The sequence below is a fragment of the Alosa sapidissima genome, chromosome 4 (genome assembly GCF_018492685.1).
Source record: "Alosa sapidissima isolate fAloSap1 chromosome 4, fAloSap1.pri, whole genome shotgun sequence".
Classification (NCBI taxonomy): domain Eukaryota; kingdom Metazoa; phylum Chordata; class Actinopteri; order Clupeiformes; family Clupeidae; genus Alosa; species Alosa sapidissima.
This window is the reverse complement of record NC_055960.1, coordinates 32,855,482-32,882,855: the sequence shown is the minus strand read 5'-3', so window position 1 is coordinate 32,882,855 and position 27,374 is coordinate 32,855,482. Positions and strand designations below refer to the sequence as shown.

The following is a 27,374-nucleotide window of genomic DNA, read 5'->3' as shown; positions in this document are numbered from 1 at the left end:
TGTTTTATCATTTAATGTATACAGTTAATATTATATGGCTGACATCAATGAGAGATTGATTAATAAAAGTAAGCATGCTCTGTGCATACATTTAGAGTGTAAAATAAATCAAAAGCACATGTCCATATCTTACTGATCGAGCATTTAGTGAGTATGCATGACATAATGGCAAAAGGTGACTTTCCATGCTTGACTGATGTAAAGGATATACACAACTTTATACATATTATATATTACATGTTTTGGCACAAGACTCTGAAGTGAACACATCTGAAAATGTATTGTGCTGTTTGTAAATACATGATCATAATAAGATACAAGAGATGAGTTACTGGTGCTTGTTGTGATATATTCTATGGGACGGTGCCTATTACAACGGAACATTGAGACAGTTCCCCATATCCCATATCATATGCATAATGTTCTCTATCAATAACATGACATATCTCAAGTCAGAAATAGTATTAATATTAATATTAGATTATATAGTTCACTGAGTGCATTGGTTTGCAAATGGAATTGAACTAAGATTTTACTAAGAACTAAGAACAGTACCCACGTTTTTTTGTCTTGTGCTGTCAGCATTCAGATTTGTTGAAAGCAGCACATTTTCAAGCACTCAGTGTTCACAGTAAACTTTATGTTTGCTGCGGGTGAAGGTGAATATAATATAGCATTATGGGGCCCAAACTGTTGAGGCGGCAGGGCTGCTGTGAGGGACAGGTTGCTCCTGAGTAGATGTCTTTGAAGCAGCCCAGATGCCGCATAAGTCTCCAGTAGGGGTCTCTACGTATTCCTGTTCTATATGAACCGACAGGACAAACACCAGCAGACTCTGGCACAAAGTGGGCACTGATCCAGACCTGGACTCGGGTCAGCTGCAGTCTGACTCAGCGAGTATGTTTTAGGGTGTCCAAAGGATGAGCGATGCACTAGCACTATAGTGAGCACATACACATGAACAAATCGATGCATGTGAATGATGATGGGTGTACACACATGATATCATATGGCGCATGACAAATGCTCCTCAGCACTTCAGAAATGACAGAGAGATGAAAGATGTTGCAGAGGTTGGTAATGCAGTGACTAAAGTTTATTTTATAAAATCAATATTTTAAAACATGGTAAAAAATACAAAAACATACAAAGAAAATACAAAAAATGTGTTAAACATAACCTGCAAAGTAACAATACACAAAGAAAAACAACATAATATCACAAAATGTCATTGGCTTTGTTCATTCAAATAAATAAAGCATATTCTAATGTTTTCCAAATGATGACATTAACAATAAATCATAAAACACAAAACAAACTCATTCTCCTCTGAAAGGAAACCAGAAGATGATAGCATAATCTGCATGATACTAGTTATGCTATACTGTTGTAATTTTTGGTGGATGCCATTTCTACAGGTTGAGGTTGCATGGGCCGGGCCCGTTGTTTTTGCCTGACCTGGAGAGCTCTTCTGCCTTAAATCTTCTGTTTGCATCTCAATCAGGACTAGTACAGCACCAAACAGAGACATGAAGAGAAATGTCAGGATCCAGTATCACCTCATCATGAGATATCAATGTGACACAAATGCACATGACTGTAATATGTTAAAACCTAATTGGACAGGCTTCTACACACTAATTGTATAATGATAAAAAAAAAGATAAGAAAATGTAATTATAATGATACTGAATCACTGAACTACACACTGATAATGTGACACACAGGACACACACAGCAACACAACACACTGAGCACAAAGACAACATGCAGAGCACAAGATCTACCAGATCTACCAAAACAGTGAAGCTATACAAAACACACTTGCGCTATCCAAAAACGCCTTGTGTTATCTATACCTACTCTCACAATCTTTAAACTGAGCTGGATCTAGATTTATGTTTAGAACTGGGACTACATGAGACACTCTATTCCCCCCACAGACCCGAGCTGGCTAACCTGAACATTTAACCAGATAGCAACAATTTCACAATAGCAATAACATATGACAGATATTGATGAGTTCCTGAAGAGGAAAGGGACATAGGGATAGTATCAAGGGCCATATCCTCTCTAACTCTAAAACACATCCTACACTGAAAGTAGCCTGGAATTGATTATGTTTACATTATTATACGGCTCTTCACAATGCAAGTATGCTCCATTGACTTGAATGGGATTTCCGAAAGTTCTAGCGGTCATTATTTCTTGGGAAAGGACCTCTGAAAACAAGAATGACCGCTGTCAATGGCAACGGAGTTTGTGCTTGGAACTTCATTCAAAAGTGAAAGCAGACGGTTGATCAGCTGTGTTCTAAAGAATGTTTGATTCAAGTTCAGCGTGTGTTGCGAACTATTTGTTTCTCAGCAAAAGCCACGACGAAACGGTAACAAATAAGTGTAAAGAGACATATCATGGAGTTTATTTTTTCGTTTTGGCAAGTAGCCGTATAATAAGCGGGATAATGTATAGAACGCCGGTCATCATGGGAAAATAAGTCCCTTCAGGGCGAAACAAGACCCCTCCGCTGGCGCGTCGGGGTCCGGTTCGCCCTGTCGGGACTTATTTTCCCCATAATGACCGGCGTTCTATACATTATCCCTTACTTAAAAGGAGAAAAGTAGCCTACAGCACTACATTAAGCTCATACATCCATGTATGATCATCTGCAGCAGAAATGAACTAGCAGTGGCTAGACAACACTCAATCACAGATCATTCACATCACAGACACAAACACAGAGTGAACCACTCTTGCTTTTGACAACCAGACATCCATCAAAGCAAACACTACACAGCAACAAACAGTGTGCTGGACATATCGTGGCCTACCTTCGGAGTTCTGTCGGGAGGCCGCCCCTTTGATGCGGAATGCCTGCCGCGCCCGGCTGCGGTCGCCGAAGCTCCAGCTCTTGGGCACTTTGGAGGGGCTGTCCTCGATGCTGTTCTGGTCCGCACTCGGGGAGCGGCGGAGCGGCTGCTGGCCCTGCGGAGAGCCCTTGCCTTTGGTGCCGGAGCTCCGTGGGCTGGAGAACACCCTCTCCTTCAGACTCACCTTCTGACTGGGAGTGGGAGGAAGGACAAGGAAGGGGGGGGTTAACAGGCCGCCCTCTCACGGAGGCTCAATGACCACAAGACACCGGACCCCAGGTTGATTCCCAAAAGCTTAACCTACATGTCTCTTAGGGGGGCAGCCGTGGCCTACTGGTTAGCGCTTCGGACTTGTAACCGGAGGGTTGCCGGTTCCAACCCCGATCAGTAGGCACGGCTGAAGTGCCCTTGAGCAAGGCACCTAACCCCTCACTGCTCCCCGAGCTCCACTGTTGTTGCAGGCAGCTCACTGCGCCGGGATTAGTGTGTGCTTCACCTCACTGTGTGCTGAGTGTGTTACACTAATTCACGGATTGGGATAAATGCAGAGACCAAATTTCCCTCACGGGATCAAAACAGTATATATACTTACTTATACTCTTTAACACAATTGTGTTTGTGTAACAGATTGTGTATTTGAAGAAAGCTTTTGGAGGATTGAGTTCTTGTCTACCAGCAGCTCAATAAATACTTTCCATCTATGCTCTGCAGAACTTTGAATGAATGGGATCTGCTACAGAATTGTGAACTAATTAATGGCTTTCCTACTGGTTCAGAATGCTAATTAGGACACGGCAAAGTAAAATTTGGTTACGATTTAAGGAAATGATAGCTTCAGCGAAAGTTCTACTAGGAAGACTCGTAGTGTAGCTTTACTCCTCCCATGCTTACATGGAGCCAATCTTAGCTTTGCCTACTTTTCGGGAAAGCCCTGCAATCTGATCATTCACTCATTCAATCAGCGCTAGCCTATAGGAATTCAGTGGGCTCTTTAAATATGTTCCACCTAACACTGCTTTTGCTTCTCAGTACGCCGACTTTGACGTCCCCTCCACCTCCCCTCCAGCCACCTCTGCCAGCAGTCCACGTCCATCGGGCATGGTCTGCCTACCACATCATCTTCCTTCAGCCACCGCCACCAGTTGGTCCCCGTCTCGTCGTGGGGGGGTAGGCTCCCCGCCCCTGCCTTCATCCATCGGCAGGAGACGAGATCCGCTCATCGCTGGACGGATCCGAGACGGGGCCTACGCCAAAGACTGTTACCTATTCAGGACTCTATCATGCTTGTATCCAAGCCGTTCCTTTACTAATTAAATTGTCAACTGATTCTACTGATTCTGAGTCTTTCTGGTAGAATTGGCAGGATGGATCTAATTGGTCTTATCATGTCGTTGACAACATTTTTTGTTGTGTCATAAAAATATATAAGCACGTTTCTTTTCTTGGTTCGATTATCTCTATTATCTCCTATGTGTATATTTTGTTACTACAGCTTTGCACTGCATGTGATATACTGTTTCTATGAGATTCAACATGAACACCATGCACATGTACAGCACATGCTCTGCTTATCGTTCTATCAGTATCTGTTCTGATAGGAATTCTTTGAATTATCACTGAGATGGCCATCCGATCTCTTTTGAACCCACTGCACTCTGAGCCACAGCCAATCTCAAAGCAGCTCTTGACACACATGGCTGCTGTAGGTGCTTGGTTCTTGTTTTCTACTGAGACTGAAATCAATCAATCCTGGCGTAGACCCAATCTTCGTGGATCAGAGGCATATTTCATTTCATCAAGCTGAAGAGAAGGTGGTGCACCATGAGTGACTTCTTGATGAGAAACAGGAATTCATGGTTTGGGGGGGATTTTCACTGAGCATGTCAAGAGCAAATAACTTTATTATTGTTCCATTGTGTACTCATAACATCGGTATTAGTATTCAGAAAGATAAGAGATTGTGTGTGTTTTTGCACTGTACAACTCTGTCAACAGCTCATTGTGTTAATTTATGCCATCTATGTATTGTTTGGATATCATTACTGTGTAGAGAACTTGCCATGAGCAAAACCGTAGAACTCAAAAAGGTAGAACTCAGTTTAGCTCCTTTCTATCTAAATAACTTTTCAAAACCAAAGAAAGAATAATGAGATAAGTAAAACCAATTTCAAACCCTTTTTGGCCATATAGGCAGTTCAATCATCTACAAAGAATAAACTAAACCGCATATCTGAGCTGCAGTCTAACATGCTCCTGCCGGGAGTGAACTAAGTTATGTGGACCGTTGCAGAGAGCCATACGGAACCCAACACATCCATCCACATGTGGGCAAGGTCAACTCATAGGGCCTGGCGTGGCGTCACACACATAAATATCCCTCGCACTGATGTCAGGCTATCACACATGGTTAGGTGGGAAATTGCCCAGGCCATAAGGAAAACCCTGACATGTCCTTGTGGACGAGGCTGGAGCGAGAGAAGAAGGGGGAACGTGACGTTCACTTACAGCAAACTGTGATCAAAGATTCATTTATACGGAGACAGCACATGCACAGTCTGGTCAGGCAGAATAGTGAGAGCTTCTACCTCAGTGTGTTCAAACCGCTATTACTCAATGGAGGGAGCACATCAATTCATCTGACTTTAAGAGAATGAACTTCAGTATCATTATCTTATCTTTCAAAAAGGACCAACATCATGCATTTACTTTATGGTTCAAGAACAGCTTTAAATCTACTTTTGGGTATGCCTTGATATTGGCATTTAGGCCAATTCTACAGGAACATTTAGAGATTTGATGGTAAGGTTCTCAGAAGAGTCTTCATGCATTATAATGTAAACATGTCATATCATAATGTAATCATATGTCATATCATAATGGAATTGTATGTCATATTATAATGTAATTATATGTCATATCATAATGAAATCATATGTCATATCATAATGTAATTGTATGTCATATCATAATGTAATTGTATGCCATATTATAATGTAAAGGTGTATCATATTAAAATGCAATAGTATGTCACATATAATGCAATAGCATAGATGGGGCGGTTGTGTGGAAGAGACAAGAGAGGGAGATAAGCTCCAAAAGGTTTCCTCTGACCTGGGAGATGGCTCTGGCTGTTGCTCCTTTCTGCAGAGAGGAAACGGATGCTCAGTTATTCTATAGACCCTTTCATCAAGGTAAACAAAAACAATGCTTGAACGTTCTATTTGGGCCCCAATCTACTTCCTCTACATTAAGTAAGGGATAATGTATAGAACGCCGGTCATTATGGGGAAAATAAGTCCCGACAGGGCGAACCGGACCCCGACGCGCCAGCGGAGGGGTCTTGTTTCGCCCTGAAGGGACTTATTTTCCTATGATGACCGGCGCTCTATACATTATCCCGCATATTATACGGCTACTTGCCAAAACGAAAAAATAAACTCCATGATATGTCTCTTTACACTTATTTGTTACCGTTTCGTCGTGGCTTTTGCTGAGAAACAAATAGTTCGCAACACACGCTCAACTTGAATCAAACATTCTTTAGAACTCAGCTGATCAACCATCTGCTTTCACTTTTGAATGAAGTTCCAAGCACAAACTCCGTTGCCATTGACAGCAGTCATTCTTGTTTTCAGAGGTCCTTTCCCAAGAAATAATGACCGCTAGAACTTTCGGAAATCCCATTCAAGTCAATGGAGCATTCTACTTGCATTGTGAAGAGCCGTATAATAAGATAACATATGGAATGTTAAAAAGGAAGTCTTGTGGGGCCAACTATGATGCTGATAATTGAACTCTCTTGAAAGGGTCCATTGGGCTAACAGACAGGACAAGCATTCTGGGAATTGCACTTCCCCACTGCGTGGACCAAGCAGTGATAAAAAAGCACTCTTCATATTAGACACTGTGAGGAAAAGCATAGCCATTTATTTCCATATTTGACAGAAAATGATCATGTATTATACTATACCTGAAGGAGAGTCCAGATTTGCTTTTCAGGTTGCGAAGCAAATCCAACTGATTTAGTGGAGGAATGAGCCTACAAAAAACGAAATGTTAACAAAATAAAACAAGACAGCAAGAATGTCTGTGATTGTCACTTCACTTTCACCATGGAATTGTTAGTACTGTACATAAATATACAATTATAGATATGAAAGCTTACACAATTATCTGGCAGAACATTTATTTTTTCAGAACTCCATACCACCATGTCCCATAAATTCTCAACAGCTGTGGCATCTTTGGACACGACACCTGAAACAACGTCTTAAAGGAAGATGATTTTTTTTTCCAGCAGCATGGCCATTGAAAAAAAAAGTACAACATCACTGAGCTACACTAAGTGCATCCTGCTCGTCCAAGCAAAGTGCCCCTGCTGAACCAGTGGAAGCCTTGCAGGAGCTTGCTGACAGTGCAAGCCCATTAAGGCATGCTCCGGTGGGGATCCTGCATGATGCTGCCAGCCCCTGATCCTGCTGCTACTCCCGCTGCTAACTGCACTGGTGCATTGGGGGAACACAACTCACAACTCACTGCCACTAGTCTGCAGAAAGGAAATAAATACATGCTGCTACTGTCGTAAACGGAAGTAGCCAAGACACAAGACTCAAGGGCAAACAGTTTTACTAAGCGCCTTGGGTAATGTGTCCTTTGGCAAGGCCTGTGCTTTTAAAGTAAAAACAAAACAACAAAACCCTAATAAAACAGCACACCTTGTATTTTTCCCCTACTGGCAAGTTGATGAGACTTAAATAATGCTCCCCCATATTCAATTTAGACTCAGTGGGCCACTCAGCAGGCGAATGCTTATCACTCCACCCCACCCCTTCATGGAGTGGATTTTTTGTGAGCTATGTTCATTTGAGAAAAAAAAATGCAAATGGAAAATGATCCATTATTACAATGGACATTCTGTACAATACTGTAGATATGCGTTGACCTTACCTTTACAATGTACATGTGCAAGACAGCATCTTCATTTTGCATAATGAGTCAATTCCATCTATGATAACCTTCAGGAGATTTATATTTACAGAGCACGACTGCCTCTGTAGAATGCAGATTTGCATTATGTTTCAAAATGAAAAGAGCAAAATATAAACAAGTTTGATGCCGGCAGGTGTTGTGCAGCAGTGCTTTTTAGACCTTTCAAACAGAAAATATCCACATATATTTCCACATATAAGGTTAGGCAACAGCACACAGGAGTTCTAGTCAGCTCCCTGCTGTAGTTTCACTTGCCCTATAAACTTTAAAGGTCCTTCCCTCAAAGCAAAGGTCAAACATCAGTCAGCCTCTATCAAAGAAGATGAAATGAGCTGTTCTGCCAAAGCTTACAGGATGGCAGAGGTAAGAGAGAGAGAGAAACAGAGAGAGAGAGAGAGAGAGAGAGAGAGAGAGAGAGAGAGAGAGAGAAAGGGAGATAATCAAATGAGAGAAGGAGAGAGCAAGAGAAAGAACTAAGGGCATGTCATTGTCAAAATGAGCTTCCACTAACTGCCAGCAATCTTTCATTCCCGAAATGAAGTCTGTACACTTTAAAAGCTTGCAACTGAGATACCAGGATACCAGGTTTGGCAGGGGGGCAGAAGGAGCACTCCAATCAGGAGGCTCTGTTAAGAAGCTTCATGCTCAGGTTCTGCCTGAGCATCAACCTTCACAAGCCCCTAAAAAACATTAAAGGTCAATTGATCTGGTGATGTCTCAATCCTCCTCCATCGCCACTTGGGAGAAACAGAGTGATAGGGATGGAGCAAATAAACGAGAATGAGAGAGAGAATGAGAGAGAGAATGAGAGAGAGAATGAGAGAGAGACAGACAGAGAATAAGAGAGATATGTAAATCTCAGATGTAAATCTGGTATCTGAGTTATTCTGGATCAATACCTGTACATTGGGACAGATATAGTCCTTTCGTAGTAGTCCCAAGTCGACTGCATGTCTGTGCGGTTGAGATTCGTGGCATAAAACCTCCATGCCGCCTGCAGATAGGAGAATTAAATAAATAAAATAATCCATGAATAATGCATACGCTGCAACACATACTACTCTGAGTGTGTGTAATTAAGACACAGGAGGTCTGTCGTCATGGCCAACGGCTTCAAAGCAGCAAACGCAAGAAGCCAGGCTGCTCATTTGGCTCCATTTAGTATGCATTATTTGATAATCCAAGGACAGAGAACGAAAGGATAATTATCTAACATGTTACCCGTGCTATCACAGATTTTGTTGTCCACCCACAACCAACACACACTATTGACCTACTGTATATATGCAGTTTATTATGGATTATTACCACGAGTGAGAACATGTGCATCAGCATCAACCTGATATGACCCATCAATTGTTTTTTGCTAGTTTGCTTGATAAGATTTTTAGGGGTTCCATTATGAATGCAGTATGTATGTATTTTGTCATCATCTGTTATTGTCATCTTATCATATTATTTGTTGTGTGGATAAACACAAGAGTCATATAACATTTCTCTGATCAATGGGTTATCAATGAGTAATATGGATAAACATGAGAATGAAATACAATTTTTGATAAATGAGTCCTTTTCTAGCAAATCTTCAGTGCCGAAGCCAAAACTGTACCTGTGTGTCTATCAGCATGTGTACAGATGCTCAGTATGTTACTCACCTGGATAAGCCCGGCTGCAGGATTGCGCCGTTTTTCAAAGTGTTTCTGTCGATGTTGTTCTTGCACTTTCAAGGCAAAACCAGAGCCCAAGATTCCCTTTGAGAGAGGAAAGACGATTACATTCATGCAATTTCCTGATTTATCAACCACAATGGCAAAACCACTCATCTTCATCATTACTGTATACACAATCTGTTATTTCCGCTGTGACATTGCTGATTTTGAATGTGCTATGCACTCACCATCCCAATATAGTGTTACCATTACCATTTGGTCTCTACCACCCATGATTGTGCACTGACCTAAAAGTATTTTAATGGAACCTTATCCCATTAGGAATGGTAGACCTACCGCTGGGAGCGCGAAGAATGACACACCAATGAGTGTAAATGTTGCAGCCAAAAGACGGCCATTCCATGTTTGCGGATACTTATCCCCATAGCCAATGGTGGTCAGGGTTATCTGAACATTTAGAGAGGGGAAATTTAACATGTTACATATTTACAAGGCTATACTTATCTCCATGGCCAATGGTGGTCAGGGTTATTTGAACATTAAGAGAGGGGAAATTTTACATGTTACATATTTAAAAGGTTGACATTCCTGCTGACATGTATCTATTAATCAACCATTTGTCATTATTACAGTAACAGTTATAGTAGAATCCATTGTAGTAATAGGAAGTTTCACACATTCTGACAGACTGTAAATCATTACCAAGGCAAGTGACTGATGACTAAAGGGGTAAATTCATTTATGAGAAAATTAAATTAAGAGAACCACATTAAATGGAGGGGTAACACCCTTGGTTACTGTGTGAATATTCAATTAAATACCAAAATAATCTGTCTGTGCAAAAGATTAGAAAGCTATTTTGATTAGAATAATGCTAAAATGATACTATTTCATTGACATTTACACATTTTGCAAACCTTTGTTAACATACACAACACATGCACATTGCACAATCATGTACACTGCATAGGTGTAGGTGGCTATGCATAATGTTACAGTACTACATAGCTCTTGGCCAAGTGTTGTGCATTATCTTTTCAATCAATCAAACACAATAGCTATAGCTGGGCCCAGAGCCAGATAGCTCTGGCTTCTTGAAATAAAAGACAACTTCATCACAACCACCATCTGAGGATAGTGCATTCCCATGCACAGTACAGAGGACACAAGAACAAAAGCACTTTTGCAAAAAAGGGAAAAACAAAGTGTCTTTCAGGAGGATAAATCGAGGCTTGCTTGTGTGTGTGTGTGTGTGTGTGTGTGTGTGTGTGTGTGTGTTTCTCTGTGTTTGTGTGTGTGTGTTGGAACTCACCAAGCCCCACCAGAGAGCATCGGCATAGGTCTCAAACATCTCGTTGTCCTCCTTCTCTGCCAGATAGACCAGGAAGGAGGCCAGGATCAGGCACAGGAAGCCAATGTACCAGGCTGTGATGAGCTCCTGTCAAGGTCACAGATTTAGTGGCACATTTGGGTGTTGATGGTGGTGGAGGAGAGAGGGTGTTTGGGTGTTTAGGGCTGACGGAGGGGGTGGAGAGGGGGCAACAGATCCGCAGCACACACAGACACACACATACTGCAGTGCCATGCGGCAACGATGACAGGCTGCTGCATTAACAGCACGTGTGTCAGAGTAAACAAATCAATCACTGCCAAAGTCTGGAAATTATGCACACAGTTTCAACCATACAAGGGCTGCATGAGACATAACATACAAGTCTACACAGTAGCATGCAAAGCATAGCTCCTACAGTATATGTATGGCATAATCAACAACTGGATAAAAAAAAACATTGAGCAGTGAGCACCAAAGATACAGTATGTTATTAAAATGGCATGTCACCACACCCTGCTAATTCAGTTTCAATGCAAACACATTAAAGGTCACCATATAGTACTTGAATAAAACTACAGGAGGAAGCCTACATTCTTAGAGTCAATTATTCCAACCCTTTAATGTATTCATTGAGTTAGGCTTGTGTTTGTAAAAGCTCTCCGTGTGCCATTTGCTGGCTCTGAGCTGGGAGGCAGCCTGGGGCGACCGCAGCAACCAGAGCCTCTCTGGAGAGCTGCAGCCGGAGACCTGCAGACCCCACCCGCTCACACCCTCTGGGTCTCACACACACAGAGAATTACACACACACACACACACACACACACACACACACACACACACACACACACACACACACACACACGCATGCTCAAACACATGCACACACACACACTAACACACACACACACACACACACACACATGCAAAAACACATGCACACACACACACACACACACACACACACACACACATACACACACACACACACACACACACACACACACACACACACATGCAAAAACACAGGCACACACACACACACACACACACACATGCACAAACACACATACACACACACACACACACACACTAACACACACACACACACACACACACACACACACATGCAAAAACACATGCACACACACACACACACACATGCACAAATACACATACACACACATACACACACACACACATGCAAAAACACACATACACACACACACAGTCAGGCAAGGAAAACACACACACACACTCTCTCTCTTTCTCTCTCTCTCTCTCTCTCTCACACACACACACACACACACACACACACACACACACACACACACACACACACACACACACACACATTCACACACACTCACACACACACACAAACTACAAGGAGCCTACGGTTAGAGTCTGCCAGAAATCCATTTTGAACCAAGTATTAGTGTCTAATGAGAGGCATCAGACATTTGTACAACGACTGACAGCTATTAGCTTGGGCAGAAGGAGCGTTTCAGCCCATTGCAGCCTGCTCTGGTCTGAACGATGGACTCTGCTGGACTCTTTCTTCTTATCGAGCCCTTCCTTCAGATGGAGCGCTGCCACATGTGTGTGTGTGTGTGACTCTGCTGGACTCTTTCTTCTTATCGAGCCCTTCCTTCAGATGGAGCGCTGCCACATGTGTGTGTGTGTGTGACTCTGCTGGACTCTTTCTTCTTATCGAGCCCTTCCTTCAGATGGAGCGCTGCCACATGTGTGTGCCCAGGTGCAGTTGGAGCGTCGGGGGGATTGGACAGTGAGAGTGCATTTAATCTCCTATTGAGTGATATGGCTGAGCTGAACAAGCAGTATTTCATATGGTAATGTAACCTGATACAACTGTTTCAATCCACATCCTCTCATCCGCCCTACTCACCGATAGCCTCGCTGGCACTGGCTCAGTGTGAAAATGAGCGATCCTCCAGACCGAGACATAACACTTGAAGAGCAAGCTACTGAGGCTCTTTATTTTGATAGCTTGGCCCAGTAAATGGCTGGGGCGGAGCTCAAGCACCATTATGGTTGTGTTCCTCGTTACGATGAGAAGCTGGTCTGTGAGACAGTGCTATAGGTCAAACACACATTAAAGCCAATTAACGTGTACGTGGCTGTGCAGTGCATTGGACTATAACCTAAACAATGCCGTTGTCCGATGTCTTGTTAGATCCGTGGTTTTTTAGAAAAAGACTGCCACCTTAGCTGGCCTATTGTCTTTTTATTATGAAAATAAAATTGTTCCTTATGAAACCATGTAGGATTGCTTCAGCAGTTTCTCAGAACCTTACGAGTCATGTTCATGTTTCTCTTCATTCCATTTTGTAAAATTGCTCTCCATGGTTAATAAATATGAAAGCATTTGGATAGACCTTTATCAACTTGACATTTTGATTAAAATTGGTAATCTGGAACGACAGCTTACACCTCTAATAATTCTTTGGAAACAAAATAAATAATGAAAACGCTTGCCGAGGCATGATGCATTATTTCCCAACAATAGCTCCGCACCACGCTAAAAAAGGATTGGGGTGAAAATGGAGAAAAATAACTTGATATTTTGTTCCGTCAGCAACATGGCTGCATATGCATTCGCTGTAAGATGAGACCTTCCTCCTCTCTTTGAAATGGAACACCCTTAGACCATACAGAGTCCACACAAGACAGATCTGGGTCTTTCAAGAAAGTTGTGTGTGAGATGGGAACTCATTTTGTGTCAAATTGCACTGTCAGGCGCCCAGCTCTGCCCTTGAGAAGAGGTGGGAGAAGAGGGGGAGAGTCTTTTCTGTAGGACGCACTCTTCTGCCAGGACTGGGGAGAGGGGGGGGGGGGGGTTGTTAGCAGCGGGTGAGTGCCGAGGTATAGAATATGGGAACGTACACAAGATCAGTTTTCACTTCCGACTAACGAGCGGGAGGGTGGGAGAGGAGGCTTTAGGAGGCCAAGCCTCCAGACTGGCACAGGTGCATGGGCATGCCCTGGGTTCTGCTGAGCTGGCTCGTCTCGGTGCCATGGCTACAGTAGGCACCTGGCACAGGTGAGGGAGGCCCACCTTCAGAGGTCAGTTCCTGAGGAGGCGGGTATGCCCGAGCTGCACACATGGACCCCAGGCCCCAGCGGGTGGACACCTGTGCCTGCTAGCAGATGGGAGACAGACATACGGCAGCAGCATTTCTCTAAGTCAAACAGAGGTGACCTAGATCCTACATCCTGCACGTCTGTCCCCTCACCCCTTCAACCATGACTGTTGGAGAATGAGCTTCTGAATAGGGAAACTAAAGCCTCCAATATTGCTAATCAGTTGAAAATTTCTCATGGCTGCATTTGGCTAATAATGTTTAGAGTAAGATACAGCAGGCCTGCATACTACACTGCGTGTACAAAACACTTGCACATTTCATTCAGCTAACTATTTGTCAGTGGTTTTCTTTTAGTTGTTATGAGACGGCACTACTGGACCCATCCTTATACCTTTAACCTATTGAGGTATTGAGGATTGAGGATTATTTTCCTGGTTCCTTCTACACAAACAATATACTATTGAGTATTCTTTATACAGTCGATGAGGACTGAGGGTAATTGTCGCAGTCAGTGTGGAACTCTCGGTTTGGGAACATTCTAATCACATATTTTTGACTGTACTCCTCAACAGCTTCATATATCATCACCCTTCATAGAATTTTAGAAGTCATTGAACTTTAAGCACATTTATGATGCAGCAGTTATTTATAAGGCACAGCATATATAGTAACGGAGCTGCCTTTTATAACCTAGACAACAGCTTCCCCTATTCCCCCAGCGGCAAGCTCTGGATCGGAGTGAGTGAGGGGGAAAACTGCTGAGACGACAAACGAGAAGAAGCTGAACCGAAAATGAGTTTAGCTAAAAATAGTTTCTGTGCTGGGGGAAGGGGGGGGGGGGGGTCTTGCGAACACTGTTCAAGCAAGAAATTGGAGATGCATGTTTATTCCCCATCACCAACAAATGTCCTGTAATTGACTACTGGGTGACATGATGCACATGGGGAAAGGCGTGACAGAACATTCAGAGGGTGTATATAAGAGCAAGAGTTATTTTTTTTATCTATCTATCTATCTATCTATCTATCTATCTATCTATCTATCTATCTATCTATCTATCTATCTATCATTGTCAAAGTCTAATCTTCAACATAAAATATTATTATCTTCATAATATGATTGTATTAGTATTACATTACATTAAAGTAAATCTTTACACATGTAGCTATTGATATTGACATATTGACATTGCATGCTTAAACAACAATGAGATAATTATTGTACATCTTTTGATGTTACCGTAAGCAGCTCAAATGCTGCTAATTCAGTGGGTTCAGATCAGATGAAGCACAAAGCATTTCAGACAGAGACTGTGCAAAGTCCATTATGGCGCTGAATGTGACAAAGTCCAGAGACATTTCTGAGTGATGCCTCAACGATTAAAGTACACAGATAATGGTTTCCCAGCAAGCTGACATCTCTTACTTCACAGCGATTACTGCCATTGTCAGTAATAATGGCCCTGCCTCATCTTCAATGCTTCTTGGGATGACATTTTGGCAAAGGCATACAAAGGCTACAATTTTCCCCCACTGGAAAGGTCCCTGGGGCTGGAACGATTGGGTTCGGTTGGGCAAATTCAATCAGAAGATATGAATGATGGCCTGGCGGTCTCCATCTTGACTCGGATCCACTCCATCTGATGCTTAAGGAGAATATCTCATTAAACCTGCTCTCTCCTCCGAGGAAGCCAGCAGATATGCATGGCTGGAGCTGGAGTGGACCCACCCAACCCCAACCCTCCCCCCTGACAAGGGCCCATTTATCAGGCTCTTGGTGGAGCTGGGTAGCGACAGAGTGGCAACAGTAGAGGCTGGGGATTCTGAGTTGTTATCTGACAGATAACATTCAACAGAATGGCTTCTCTCACAAATATGGCCTGACTGCCGTTTCAGATCTAAGCCTGACACATTATGCAGGGCACGGATGCGTGAATGCAAGACAAAACAGATCTATACATGAAAGCTGTGTTTGCCTGTGTGCCTTGTTGAGGATATTGGCTGGTCTCCTCTCACAACAGCAAGAGCAGAAATGAGTGTCATGTTTTTCATCTGACTGTGATATTGGAAGATCGCCCTGCGGGAGGCCTAACACTATTGTCTGACATCTCCACTGAGCGAGACGCTGAAACCTGTTGCACCATGTACAGTCTGAGGGAATTCTGAGAAATCAGTTGGTGTGACTGCCTCAGAGTGCCTCAAAAAGGCAGAAGTAATGGGAGAATGAGAGCAGAAACAAAGCCACGACATGGGGGACATTTTTGAAATATCCCTAAAAAGTCATATATTACACAGCAGAAATATATGGTTTTCAACACAGAAGCAAAAATTCCTTCGACCCAGATTCCCTGATTCACCCTGTGCAATGTAATTGACCTAAATCAGCTTTTAATGTGTTTCTTTTCAATGAAACTAAGGTCATTTTCAAACAAAATTGATTCAGGACTATTGAAGTAATTGACATGACCATTACTGTGCGTCCATTACCTTGCTGTGGGCATAGACGACCGAACCGAGGAGTTTCCAGGTCCCCCCTCGCCGGTCCATCCGGATCATTCGCAGGATCTGCAGGAAACGCAAACTCCTGATAGCCGAGGTGGCAAACACATTCCCCTGGGTACCGGCGGCCAGCACCGAGATGGAGGCTATCAGCACCATGATGTCTGCAACAGAGACGGCCGACCGGGTCATTAGTCAATCCTTCCCAGAATCATGGCAGCACTATGCAATGCTAATGAATCGGCATGGAGCTTGTAATGGCCCGTTGGGGAGTCTAAACGATTCAGCAGCAGGGTATAGAGTCCAGAAGCATCTCCAAAGTATTAATAAACTGAATGGACTGGACACCAGGGCCCAAGCGGATATCATGACTGGCCTGGTAATTTATGTTAATAATTGGACACAAGATGGCTAAAAGCAGACTGGTTTGAGGGCGCCGGCTAAGAAAATTGCTTCCGAAACAATGCAATTACGGAGTAATTTCACACAAAGAGGATTCAGTTGAAATTGATATTTCATCACAATTGTCATTCTTTTCTGACTTAATTAGTGATGTACTGGAATCAGCCATGACTGCAGGGACATGACAATGCTACATGGGGACAGGGACTCCTGTGGTTATGGACAGCTGTATTTCCAGAACAATGAAGCCATTTCAGGGCCACCTTTTCCATTTGCTCACCGATGACGCAGAAGGGCTTGCGGGCGAACTTCAGCCGGCCTCTCCATCCCCTGTACCTGCAGCAGCATCCTGCTGACCAGATCCTGACGATGTACTCCACGCCAAACACAACGATGGTCACAATTTCCTGCAAAGACGCATACAAAAAAAAAAACACTAAAGAAGAGAAACCAACATCCTGTAAGGACAGAACTGGACAGAAACCACACAAACAAACATACACTCTCTCTCTAACACAAACACACACACACACACACACACACACACACACACACACACACACACACACACAGACACACACACAGACACACACACACATACCAGTATGTACAAAGCATCCTCGGAGCTCTTCTCGTACTCCTTGATGGTGGAGAACACTGAGAGGACCAGACAGGAGAACACCAGCAGGAACCTGAAAGGGAAGCGCCACAAAAGAGCTCGGCTCAAATCCCCACACCAGAGATCAATGCAGTACAGTATACACTGAGTGCAGCAACACCATACTCAAATTGAATTGAGCTGAACTGAATAGGATAAGATTGTGGCTGTGATTAATGGACATTGCATTACCATAAAGGTGTGTGGTTTGAAATACTATCGCCCTCTTTCAGATAACACTTATGGAGGGGGGAGGGCCTATTTGCCATTAAGCATATAATGAGCTGTACGGCCATTGTGAAGGACACGCTTTAGCACCCCTGTCAATATTTCAACGATATAAAAGTCTCAACACCTCAAGGTATCCTACTGTCATAATTGAGACGTTGAGATTTGTTCTTTTTTTTTTGTTCTCTTCACAGCAAGAGGTGTGTGGGGATTTGAACGGTTTCCTCTACACAGATTCAATACAATTCCTGCAGAAGTGCTGAGCTGGCGTGAAGGCAGGCTGGGGCTAAGCCATACGATCCACGGCAGGATATCAGTCCTCGGCTAATGGAGATGGAGCCCTGGGCATGGGAACCATAGATCAGCCTCCACAGGCAGATCGAGACGGGGGGACAGCATATCGACAGAGATATCATCGTTTTTAACCAGCTTCTTTGGAGGGGGGGGGGGGGGTGATGGAATGTATAGACAAATGTGCACCACACTGACACTGGAACAATATACTTATGCTGATATTACAATGTCTTTCCTTTCCTTTAACATGATTATAGTGTGTTTTATATCAGAGTGGCTCTCTTTACAAAAGCACAACGAATGCAGAAGACAGTGGCTTCTGTGACTGTGACTCCAATAGCACAACGAATGCTAGAAGACTAGATGTAACCAGATTCGTTTCAGTGTAAGCTTCATTTGCTAGAGCACAGGACATTTAAAAGTGTTGGGAGAAAAAGAGATGATAGCGAGAGGATGAACATTTCTGGCCGAATGAAAGTGGCCTGTCCGAGCTGACAGCTACAGCAGACTGAATTAATGTCCTGCAGTGTTGCAATGGCTAATGCGAAGCTTCTGACAACCTGCAGTCAGCAAAAACACACACGCAGCCTGCTGACACAAGTGTGAATTTTGACTTGACACATGCAGGAGAGGCTTTGTGGTCCACAAACAAACATCTGCAACACATGGGCTCCTGGCTCCTATTGGTTCGAATCCTCCGGTCAGCCCCACGAAGCCCACAGATGCTGGCGAACCACTTTTTAGGAAGATGTTTGTTTCGCAAAGCTCAAGGAACTGATAAACTGGACAAAGCGATGACGTGAGTCCTCAGCGTTTTCGGGGACTGTGAGCGACGCAAGGGCCTGTCAGGCCTGTCATAACAAAGGCTGCAGTTGACAAAGCCTCGCTGAGCCCGGCACGAGCAAGCTTACAGCACATTACAAGTAACCCGATACAATGGACAGTGAGCATCCCATCCTTCGCTCTGACTCACTTTGATGGCTGGAACATTGCAATGTTACGGTGATATTGTTAATGCGGCACCGAGAACCGAAATTAGAACCCCATGCCGCAACACTCGTCACAACACAAGCTTTGATGTAAATACCTCCAGAAACAGGGATAGTGGTGTTGCGCGGCAAGCAGTTGCAACTGTTTGCGGTGTGTCACATTTTTTTACATTTTGCAGTGTAGCCTTGCCAATGATTACGCAAGCATGTGACAGAATTGCTTTGCTTGGCTTTAATTCATTTACAGCTTGTGGAGGCTTAATGTAAAATCCCTTGTTCAAGAACTGAGGTAAATAATATAATGTGTGGATAGTTGCATCTATCCATCCATATGTCCAGTTCAGACTTAATTGTGGTTTGAAAAGTCCAAACTAAGGCCTGGATTTCTCAAATCCTACTGCGTGTTTTAGCTCTGGCTGAATGGAGCAACTGGTAGGAATACCTACAACAGAGCGCATTATCTAACACCCATTTTGTAGTCCATTTGGTCTGTAAAGTCCTTCTGTCAAAGAGAGCGTCACAAAGCCATTTAACTGAACAGCGGAGGATGAGCTGTCATGTTTCTTTGGGCTCCACTTATGAGCCAATCGCCGATGAATTACGGCATTGTGAAAGGCATCAAAAGGACCACGGCGACATCGAGGTCGTACAGGCTGAGACCCCTCTCTGTGACAGCCCAGGCTGTCAGAATCATCTGTGGGTCTTATGAGAGCTTATCTCGAACTGTATCGAGCTTATTATTCAAACTGTAAATGGTTCTTCTTTTGACATAACCTGACAGAGGCTATGTTCAAAGAAGAACCATTTACATTGACTCCTTACATTGAACCCTCCACACCACACAGCTCCACTCATGTCCAAAATAATGGTTATAGACCTCTCTCTCTCTCTCTTTCTCTCTCTCTCTGTGTTTCTGGACACTATGTCCTGCTCTGCGTCGCTCACAGTAGACGCTGCATTTGCCTTCTCCTTTGCTCCTCCCCATGCTGGACACTGTATTGGGTGACAGCACACCCCCGTCTCCAAATATAGCCCATTGATTCCGAACACAAGACATTGGTCAATACGTCGACCTGAGGACCTGGCGAATACTCCACTGGACACTGGGCTTCCTCTCTGCCCCGAGGGCTTGCTAGCAGAGGGCTGGACCACAGGAAAGGCTCCCTCCATATTGACTGGCTTCAATTCCCCACAGAACTCTCTGCTTTGGGATTCTGCCTTTTACAGTTTTTTTTTTCAGTCGCTAACAAGCGTTTGTCTAACCAGTTGTCACATTTTCAAAACTCTAAACACAATTAGCACAGCATCAGTCGTTTGTGGCCATACAGTACCATTCACACATTTCATGTCGTTTTCACACAATATGCAGTCAGTGAACACATTTCAACAATGCTTACATTTTCTTTACAGACAAGCCTCTCAACAAATACCTCCTAACAAAACTATGGACTGTTTTTGTAGTATTTACGAATGTTAACACACAACATCCCACAATAGCAAACACAATATTCCAAACCTTAAATACACTATAAAAACCTCTGCTTCTGCTACCAAATGGTTTTATCCCAGGTGCTGTATTGATATAAGTATAATTTAAAACCTCTCCTTGCAACAAACCAACTGTTAAAGCCACACAGATATGAATGATCTATAACGGTGTTTACTTCTTTGCCTCCTGTTTAAATCAACGCAGAATCTCTGAACAGCAGTGTGCTTCTAATACGATGTGTCTTCCCGATTCACTGCCAACCATGTTAAATTACAGGCCAAACTTGCAATGTAAGACCAAAACCGTTCACAGCCTGAAGTTAAATAGATATAGTAAATATCACCAGCATCTCACAACAACAAATACTGGAGAGGCCTCCTCAGTAATAAATGTTTGGGTAATCACCTTCCTGAATTTACAGCACTGTATGATTCACTTCCACTTCTGCTTGACACATCCACATACATAAGTAGTAAACAGTAAACAAAAATATATATTTCTCTCCGATGAAGATATTTATTCATCTGCATCCTATACTGTGTTTGTGTACAACTCTAAAGCCAAAGCAGGATATCAGCCCCAAGGAAACCAGAAGAGTTTAGGGTGACGTACTGCAGCATCACCCTGAACTAGACCCGGTCAGTCATCACTGGACCACAGCTTCGGTGTCTCCATGGGGCTGCTTGGGTCGAGGTCAGTGATCTTCACCCTATAAAACATTACTGCTTACGGTATATTGACATGGATGTTTATGCCTCTGTAGTAAAGTTGTCACACTCAAGACCTGTCTCAAGACTTTCACAGTCTTGGTCTTCTCAAGGTTTTATTTCAAGACCAGACTACTACATCACAAAGCCTCAAAATGTACTTCTTTGTTAACACATTACTGTGATTGGAGGTAAAACATTTTGCTTCAAATGCCACCCTGCCTCTATAATCATTTGAAAATGTTGATACTTTTCTTAACAACTGCCCCCCCAACCCTTCACACACTTGCAGCTGACCACAAGAAACAGGTGAAGATATAGGAGAAGATGCTCTTGTCTGGGATCAAGCAGGTATGCTTGCCCTGCCTTGGTCAGGACTTGGTCTCTCAACCTTTCAAGGTCTTGGTCTTGATACACTCTGGTCTGGGTCAGGACTTGGTCTCGGTTTTGACTACAATGATGCTTTGTAGCATAGCTTTCGTTTCAGCCATTTATCTTACGGCAGCTGCTGCCTCACTCTAACCCCTCCAGCCTCCCAAAAACGAACGAGATTCTCATTTTGGGTGGTTTTCTAACAGTGGCCTAAGTGGGACAATTTCACAGGCAATCGGTCCGACTGCTGCCTGGGCTGTGTTGTCTTTCCAATTCCCTTTTTCCCAGCCTTTCTACTCTGCAGTCCTGCTTTCATCCTACTTGTAACTCTGCAGTTTGCCAACTACCACCCTCAACCAATTCATCAACCATCTCTGTCATCACCCTTTTCAGCCTTGTTCAATCTCCCCATCATGTTGTCTCTCACACTCCTCCTATCCATCTCTCCATTCTGGACCCCCCCCCCCCCTCGACTCTGTGCCTTTCCTGCCTCGTGTTGTTTTGCTCTTCTCTTCTCTTCCTCTCCTGTAACCATGGCACCTCCTCTGCTTTCATCTCTGTCTCCAGCCCCCCCCCACCCTTGGCCTTGGGCTCAGCCTAATGCTGCCAGACAGGCTGGAAGACATCCAGCACACAGCACAGAACTGCAGCCGAGGGGGTGGGGGGGGGGGGGGGGGGGTGAGGGGTTGAGAGAGAAAGAGATGAAGAGAGTGAAGAAAGAGAGGGGGAGAGAGCTAGAGAGCGTGAGAAAAAGAGTGAGTCAGAGAGGTAGAAAGACAAAAAGAGAGAGAAAGAGATGAAGAAATGGAAAAAGAGAGGGCGAGAGAGGAACGGAGAGAGGGAGAGGGGTGGGGTGAAGGCAGAAAAAGTGGGTAAAAGGGGCAATAGAGGTAGAGAAAGAAAGGAAGAGAATGAAGAAGGGGTGAATGCAGCCGGGGCAGCCGCGGCCCACTGGTTAGCACTCTGGACTAGGGGCAGCCGCGGCCCACTGGTTAGCACTCTGGACTAGGGGCAGCCGCGGCCCACTGGTTAGCACTCTGGACTAGGGGCAGCCGCGGCCCACTGGTTAGCACTCTGGACTAGGGGCAGCCGCGGCCCACTGGTTAGCACTCTGGACTAGGGGCAGCCGCGGCCCACTGGTTAGCACTCTGGACTAGGGGCAGCCGCGGCCCAGGGGGGCAGCCGTGGCCCAGGGGGGCAGCCGTGGCCCAGGGGGGCAGCCGTGGCCCAGGGGGGCAGCCGTGGCCCACTGGTTAGCACTCTGGACTAGGGGCAGCCGTGGCCCACTGGTTAGCACTCTGGACTAGGGGCAGCCGTGGCCCACTGGTTAGCACTCTGGACTTGTAACCGGAGGGTTGTCGGTTTGAGCCCCGACCAGTGGGCCGCGGCTGAAGTGCCCTTGAGCAAGGCACCTAACCCCTCACTGCTCCCCGAGCGCCGCCGTTGAAGCAGGCAGCTCACTGCGCCGGGATTAGTGTGTGCTTCACCTCACTGTGTGTTTACTGTGTGCTGTTTGTGTTTCACTAATTCACCGATTGGGTTAAATGCAGAGACCAAATCTTTTCAAAAAATTCAAAAAGTATATATACTTGAATGGCAGTGAGGTGGGGTGGGGTAAGGTCAGGAGAGAGAGTGGGGGGGCAGAGAGGTAGAGGGGGACCATGCACAGAGGTGCTGCTGAGGGGATGGATAAAGAGATAGATAGATAGATTGATAAAGAGAGTGTGGATGAGGAGAGAAGAGGCCATGGTCACAGCGATTAAACCGGGAGGGCACTCAGCAGTCCCGTAAGTGCTGCGTCTGAGAGGACACTGCTCTTAATCAAGCCTGCCAGGCCCAATGTTCTATTTGCCTGCAGAGCATAATGGCCCTGAGCCGTGGACATACTGCTCAGACTGACGCACAGTAAACCCTGACACACCCACACTCTCCCTCCCTCATCCCTCTCTCTCTCCCTCCCTTTCTCTCTCTCTCCCTCCTTCACTCACTCCCTTTTTTCTCCCTCCCTCTATCTCCCACTCTTCCAATATATTTATCTTTCACTCCTCTCTCTCTCCCTCCCTCACTCTCTGTATCTCTCCCTCTCTTCTCATCTATCTATCTTTCTCTCTCCTCCCTCCCTCACTCGCTCCCTCCCTCCCCACTGCAGGGGCACCATGTGTCTCAGCGGGTTCAGTGAACTTGCTCACAGGTGATGTAAGCCCTCGGCTTGCAAGTCACGCCATGGCTCTTTGTCATATGTTTTATTGATTTCATCTCTTCGCCATTGTGACATGCTGCAGATGAGCTACAGTAGGACTGGGTATGACGGGAAACACATGATACTTTTTAAATCTTTCATTTTCAGGTTTTCAATCATTCAATCAACTTGTCCAGATCCCCATCCAACATTCCCAATCTCACCCTTTCTTTCTTTCTTTCTTTCTTTCTTTCTCCCTCACACACACACTCTCTCTTCTCGTGTGTGTGTGTGTGTATGCGTGTCTTCTTATGAGGCAGAGCAAAAAGAAAGTTTGAAAAATAATACCACACAAAGCAAAAGAGTGCCCTGTACTTCACATGTTAAACACAAGTGTGTCTACAGACACACACACACACACACTGACTCACACACAGACACACACACACACATTTACTACCGGCGCTGTTGGGAAAATAGCAGCAGCGTCTGTCTCCATTTTAATTTAATGAGCCTTGTGCGCACTTGCATTTGATGAGGGGACATGCTAATTCCAGTGGCTTCAGGGATTCTGTGTGATGTCGGCGTGGAAGCGTGTACGAGATCAAAATGGCAGCACTCTCTCACCTCACCTGTCCTCTCCTCAGACGAGGCGTCGGAGAGACACGCGCCGCCGTGACAGCAGCGCCGAGTGCTCGTCTTAACATGCCGTTAAGTTTAAATCCAGGCCTCACATCTTCTGAGTTGAGAGGTTTATCCAAGATCCCACGCCTCTGATTTGTACTAATTACAACCTGTGTTAAAGTAATTAAGCCAAGTATTCCAAAACACCGCCACTGTGATGGGTGAGTGCCTTAGCGTCTCTCCTTGGCCCTGTGTGCTGATGCGAGTCTCCTCTGTGCCAGACAGAGTGAAAAAGAGAGTAGTACAGTACTTCCTTCCAAGCTATTAAAAGAGAGTTACTGGTTGTTGTTTATGATGGATGAAATTAAATGTTGCACCAAAATAGAGTTTTTTTTTTTTTTTTTACTAGTACATGATGGATGACGCCGCAGCGGTGAGATTCAAAAAAACACCTTCTCCCAGACTGAGAGTAGAGACCAAGGTGTATATGAAAGGATGTGCGTGTGTGTGTGTGTGTGTGTGTGTGTGTTTGTGTGTGAGAGTGCACGCATGAGAGAGAGTTAGAGACAGTGTGTGTGTGTGTGTGTGTGTGTGTGTGTGTGTGTGTAAAGGTGTGTGCATGGCCTCTCCTTGACATTGTGGTCAGAACATCCATCACAGACGCGGGACAAGGCTGCTATCCATATTGTGCTGCTAGATGCCTGGCCTCAGACCTCCTCCCTGGGTACGCTACGCTACGCACACAACTCAACACCACAGACATCCGCTGAACTGTAAGGCTCGAACGATACAAAAAGCCCAGGCATTTTCCGCTACAACTATGTCAGCCCTGACCTTTCTACTGGAAAAACAGTGTGCTGCAACTTGCTTGTTTGTGTTGTTGCTTTTGGTTCTGTGTTTTGCATGCCGCCTGTTTTACCGCTGAGCCATAATGTCCGCTCACACTGGGAAGAAAAGCCCTGGCGTGAGTCATGTGTGCACTGGCTGGTATCACACCAGCATACACACTAGTCATTCCACCTCTCACTGTGCCATTAGAAAAAGCCTACCTCTCTCTCTGCAGAGGGGGTAGAGACAGGAGAGAGCCACCATCTGATTTAGAGTCCGAGACATGGGATTTCACTATGCCATTCCATGCTACAACGCTCCACGCTACGCCACGCCACACCATTCCACACCACTCCATGCCACGCCACGCCACGCCATTCTGGCCCTTTTCTTACCCTATTTCCCGTGGGTCCACCCGCTACATGAAAGCGTATTTTATGCAATGTGAGCCAGGATGGAATAACAAGTGTTTCCACTTCCCCTCTTTGCGTCTGACATGCGGGTACAGCGATCGGCGGCTATTTGCGGAACGCTGAAAGAGGATTCTCGTCGTCACTTGGCAAGTTGTTGTGCTAGGTTGCTCTGCTCTGAGCTTCTGCCATTCAGAATAACAGAAACGCACCCACACCAATACACCCACACACAAACACACATATACACACACACACATACTCACACACACACACACACGCAAACTACGTTGACACCTCTGCGGCAGCTGCCATCAAGCGTGTGCAGTGTGAGCATCTAAAATGAGTTCTAGAAACACTCAGCCCAGGAAGAAACCCTGGGGGGCTTTATGGTTGGCCAGGCTGTCTAAGCTCCACCCCTATGGTCCTATACCATAATCTCCTTGGCATGATGACAACCTAAATTCCTCTGTGAGACGATACCATCTTTTGTACATTACTCTGCAGTGTCTATCTATCTATCTATCTATCCATATTGTGCTGCTAGATAGATCATATCTATCTATCTATCTATCTATCTATACAAATGAATAAATATTATAGGATTGTGGAATTTAAACATTCGAATTAAGCATATCTTATTTCAATGTTGTATAAACAGACCACAACAGAATAATGAAGAGAAACAAGTAAGTTACAGTAAACAGCATCATTTGGTTGACACACAGGAACACGCACACAGAAGGCCAATTTGCATACTCATTCAACCACCCACAACCAAAAAACACAAACACAGTGCCATCACCACCACCATAGCAGTTTCAACGGTGAGGTCTGGCGGTGTCTGGCGCTTGCACTCACACATCAGAGTGCCACACACGAACCTCGCTCTCGCACCCCAGCTCTCAGGGTGCCACCTTACATTTAATTAAGCACCGCAAGGCTAGACGCGCTCGACTCACATTGAAAAACTGGTCACAACAACCTGGCACTTTCTCCCAACTTCTCCCCAGTTCTGCCTGCCTCTAATCAAGGACTTTCATAGAGCCATCTCAGAACTCTGTATGCATAATGTAGCGGGCTTTTCATAGCTGGTGATTAGTTTGTTGAGTCAACAAAATTAACTTTTTGTCTTCTGATTGCTAGAGATCACGCATGGCCCATAGGTTTTACATTCAAAGGAACCAAAAAAATCAAAGCCTTGTGCAATATACCTACACAGAACCAAGTCCAGATACACTATAATAAATGCATTAAACATTGAATAACAACTGGAGTCCAAACAGGTTAATAAGTGTTAATGGTGGAAGCCTCTTGTTTGAAGTATCTAAAAGCCTTTATTGGGAACATCACATTACTGAGTAAAATGTGCTGATAACTGATGGACCTTAACATTTTGTTCCAAAAAAGTGTCAAATATTTCTCTGTGCAGGCAAGCTGATATGGCCACAGGATATCTACACAATAATTAGACTTATAAACCTCCCCAGACGGCTAGAGAGCATGTGAACACTGAAACAGCACTGACCCCTCCTCTGCCTTCTCCTAACCCTCTTTTCAAAAACTAGATCATTGCAAAAATACATCTCCCAGAGGCTCTGGCCCATAGTCCAGTCAGTGGCACTGGCCAAGGTAGCAGGTCATTCCTCTTGCGACTCGGAAGCCTCTGCACAGTCTTGGCCAGGCACTGGGTTGTCATGACTCGACTGATTTAGAGTGTAAGGTGTTGG

General features: G+C 44.6%; 1 protein-coding gene across 2 annotated transcripts in view; it reads right to left on the bottom strand.

Annotated features, from left to right (window-relative positions):
- The window catches only part of LOC121707084 (potassium voltage-gated channel subfamily KQT member 2), a 44,916-nt gene that overhangs the window by 9,553 nt on the left and 7,989 nt on the right, over window positions 1-27,374 (bottom strand). Inside the window, exons 3-13 of one of the 2 annotated variants that reach the window (XM_042089378.1) lie at window positions 17,468-17,558; window positions 17,147-17,273; window positions 16,453-16,628; window positions 10,842-10,967; window positions 9,866-9,976; window positions 9,515-9,610; window positions 8,759-8,853; window positions 6,841-6,909; window positions 5,982-6,011; window positions 2,832-3,061; window positions 1,459-1,506 (exon numbers count right to left, since the gene is read on the bottom strand). In XM_042089378.1, coding sequence (XP_041945312.1) covers window positions 1,459-1,506; window positions 2,832-3,061; window positions 5,982-6,011; window positions 6,841-6,909; window positions 8,759-8,853; window positions 9,515-9,610; window positions 9,866-9,976; window positions 10,842-10,967; window positions 16,453-16,628; window positions 17,147-17,273; window positions 17,468-17,558 — 1,199 coding nt within the window. The remainder of the gene's footprint in view (window positions 1-1,458; window positions 1,507-2,831; window positions 3,062-5,981; window positions 6,012-6,840; window positions 6,910-8,758; window positions 8,854-9,514; window positions 9,611-9,865; window positions 9,977-10,841; window positions 10,968-16,452; window positions 16,629-17,146; window positions 17,274-17,467; window positions 17,559-27,374) is intronic. The other variant, XM_042089379.1, reaches the window with a different exon arrangement.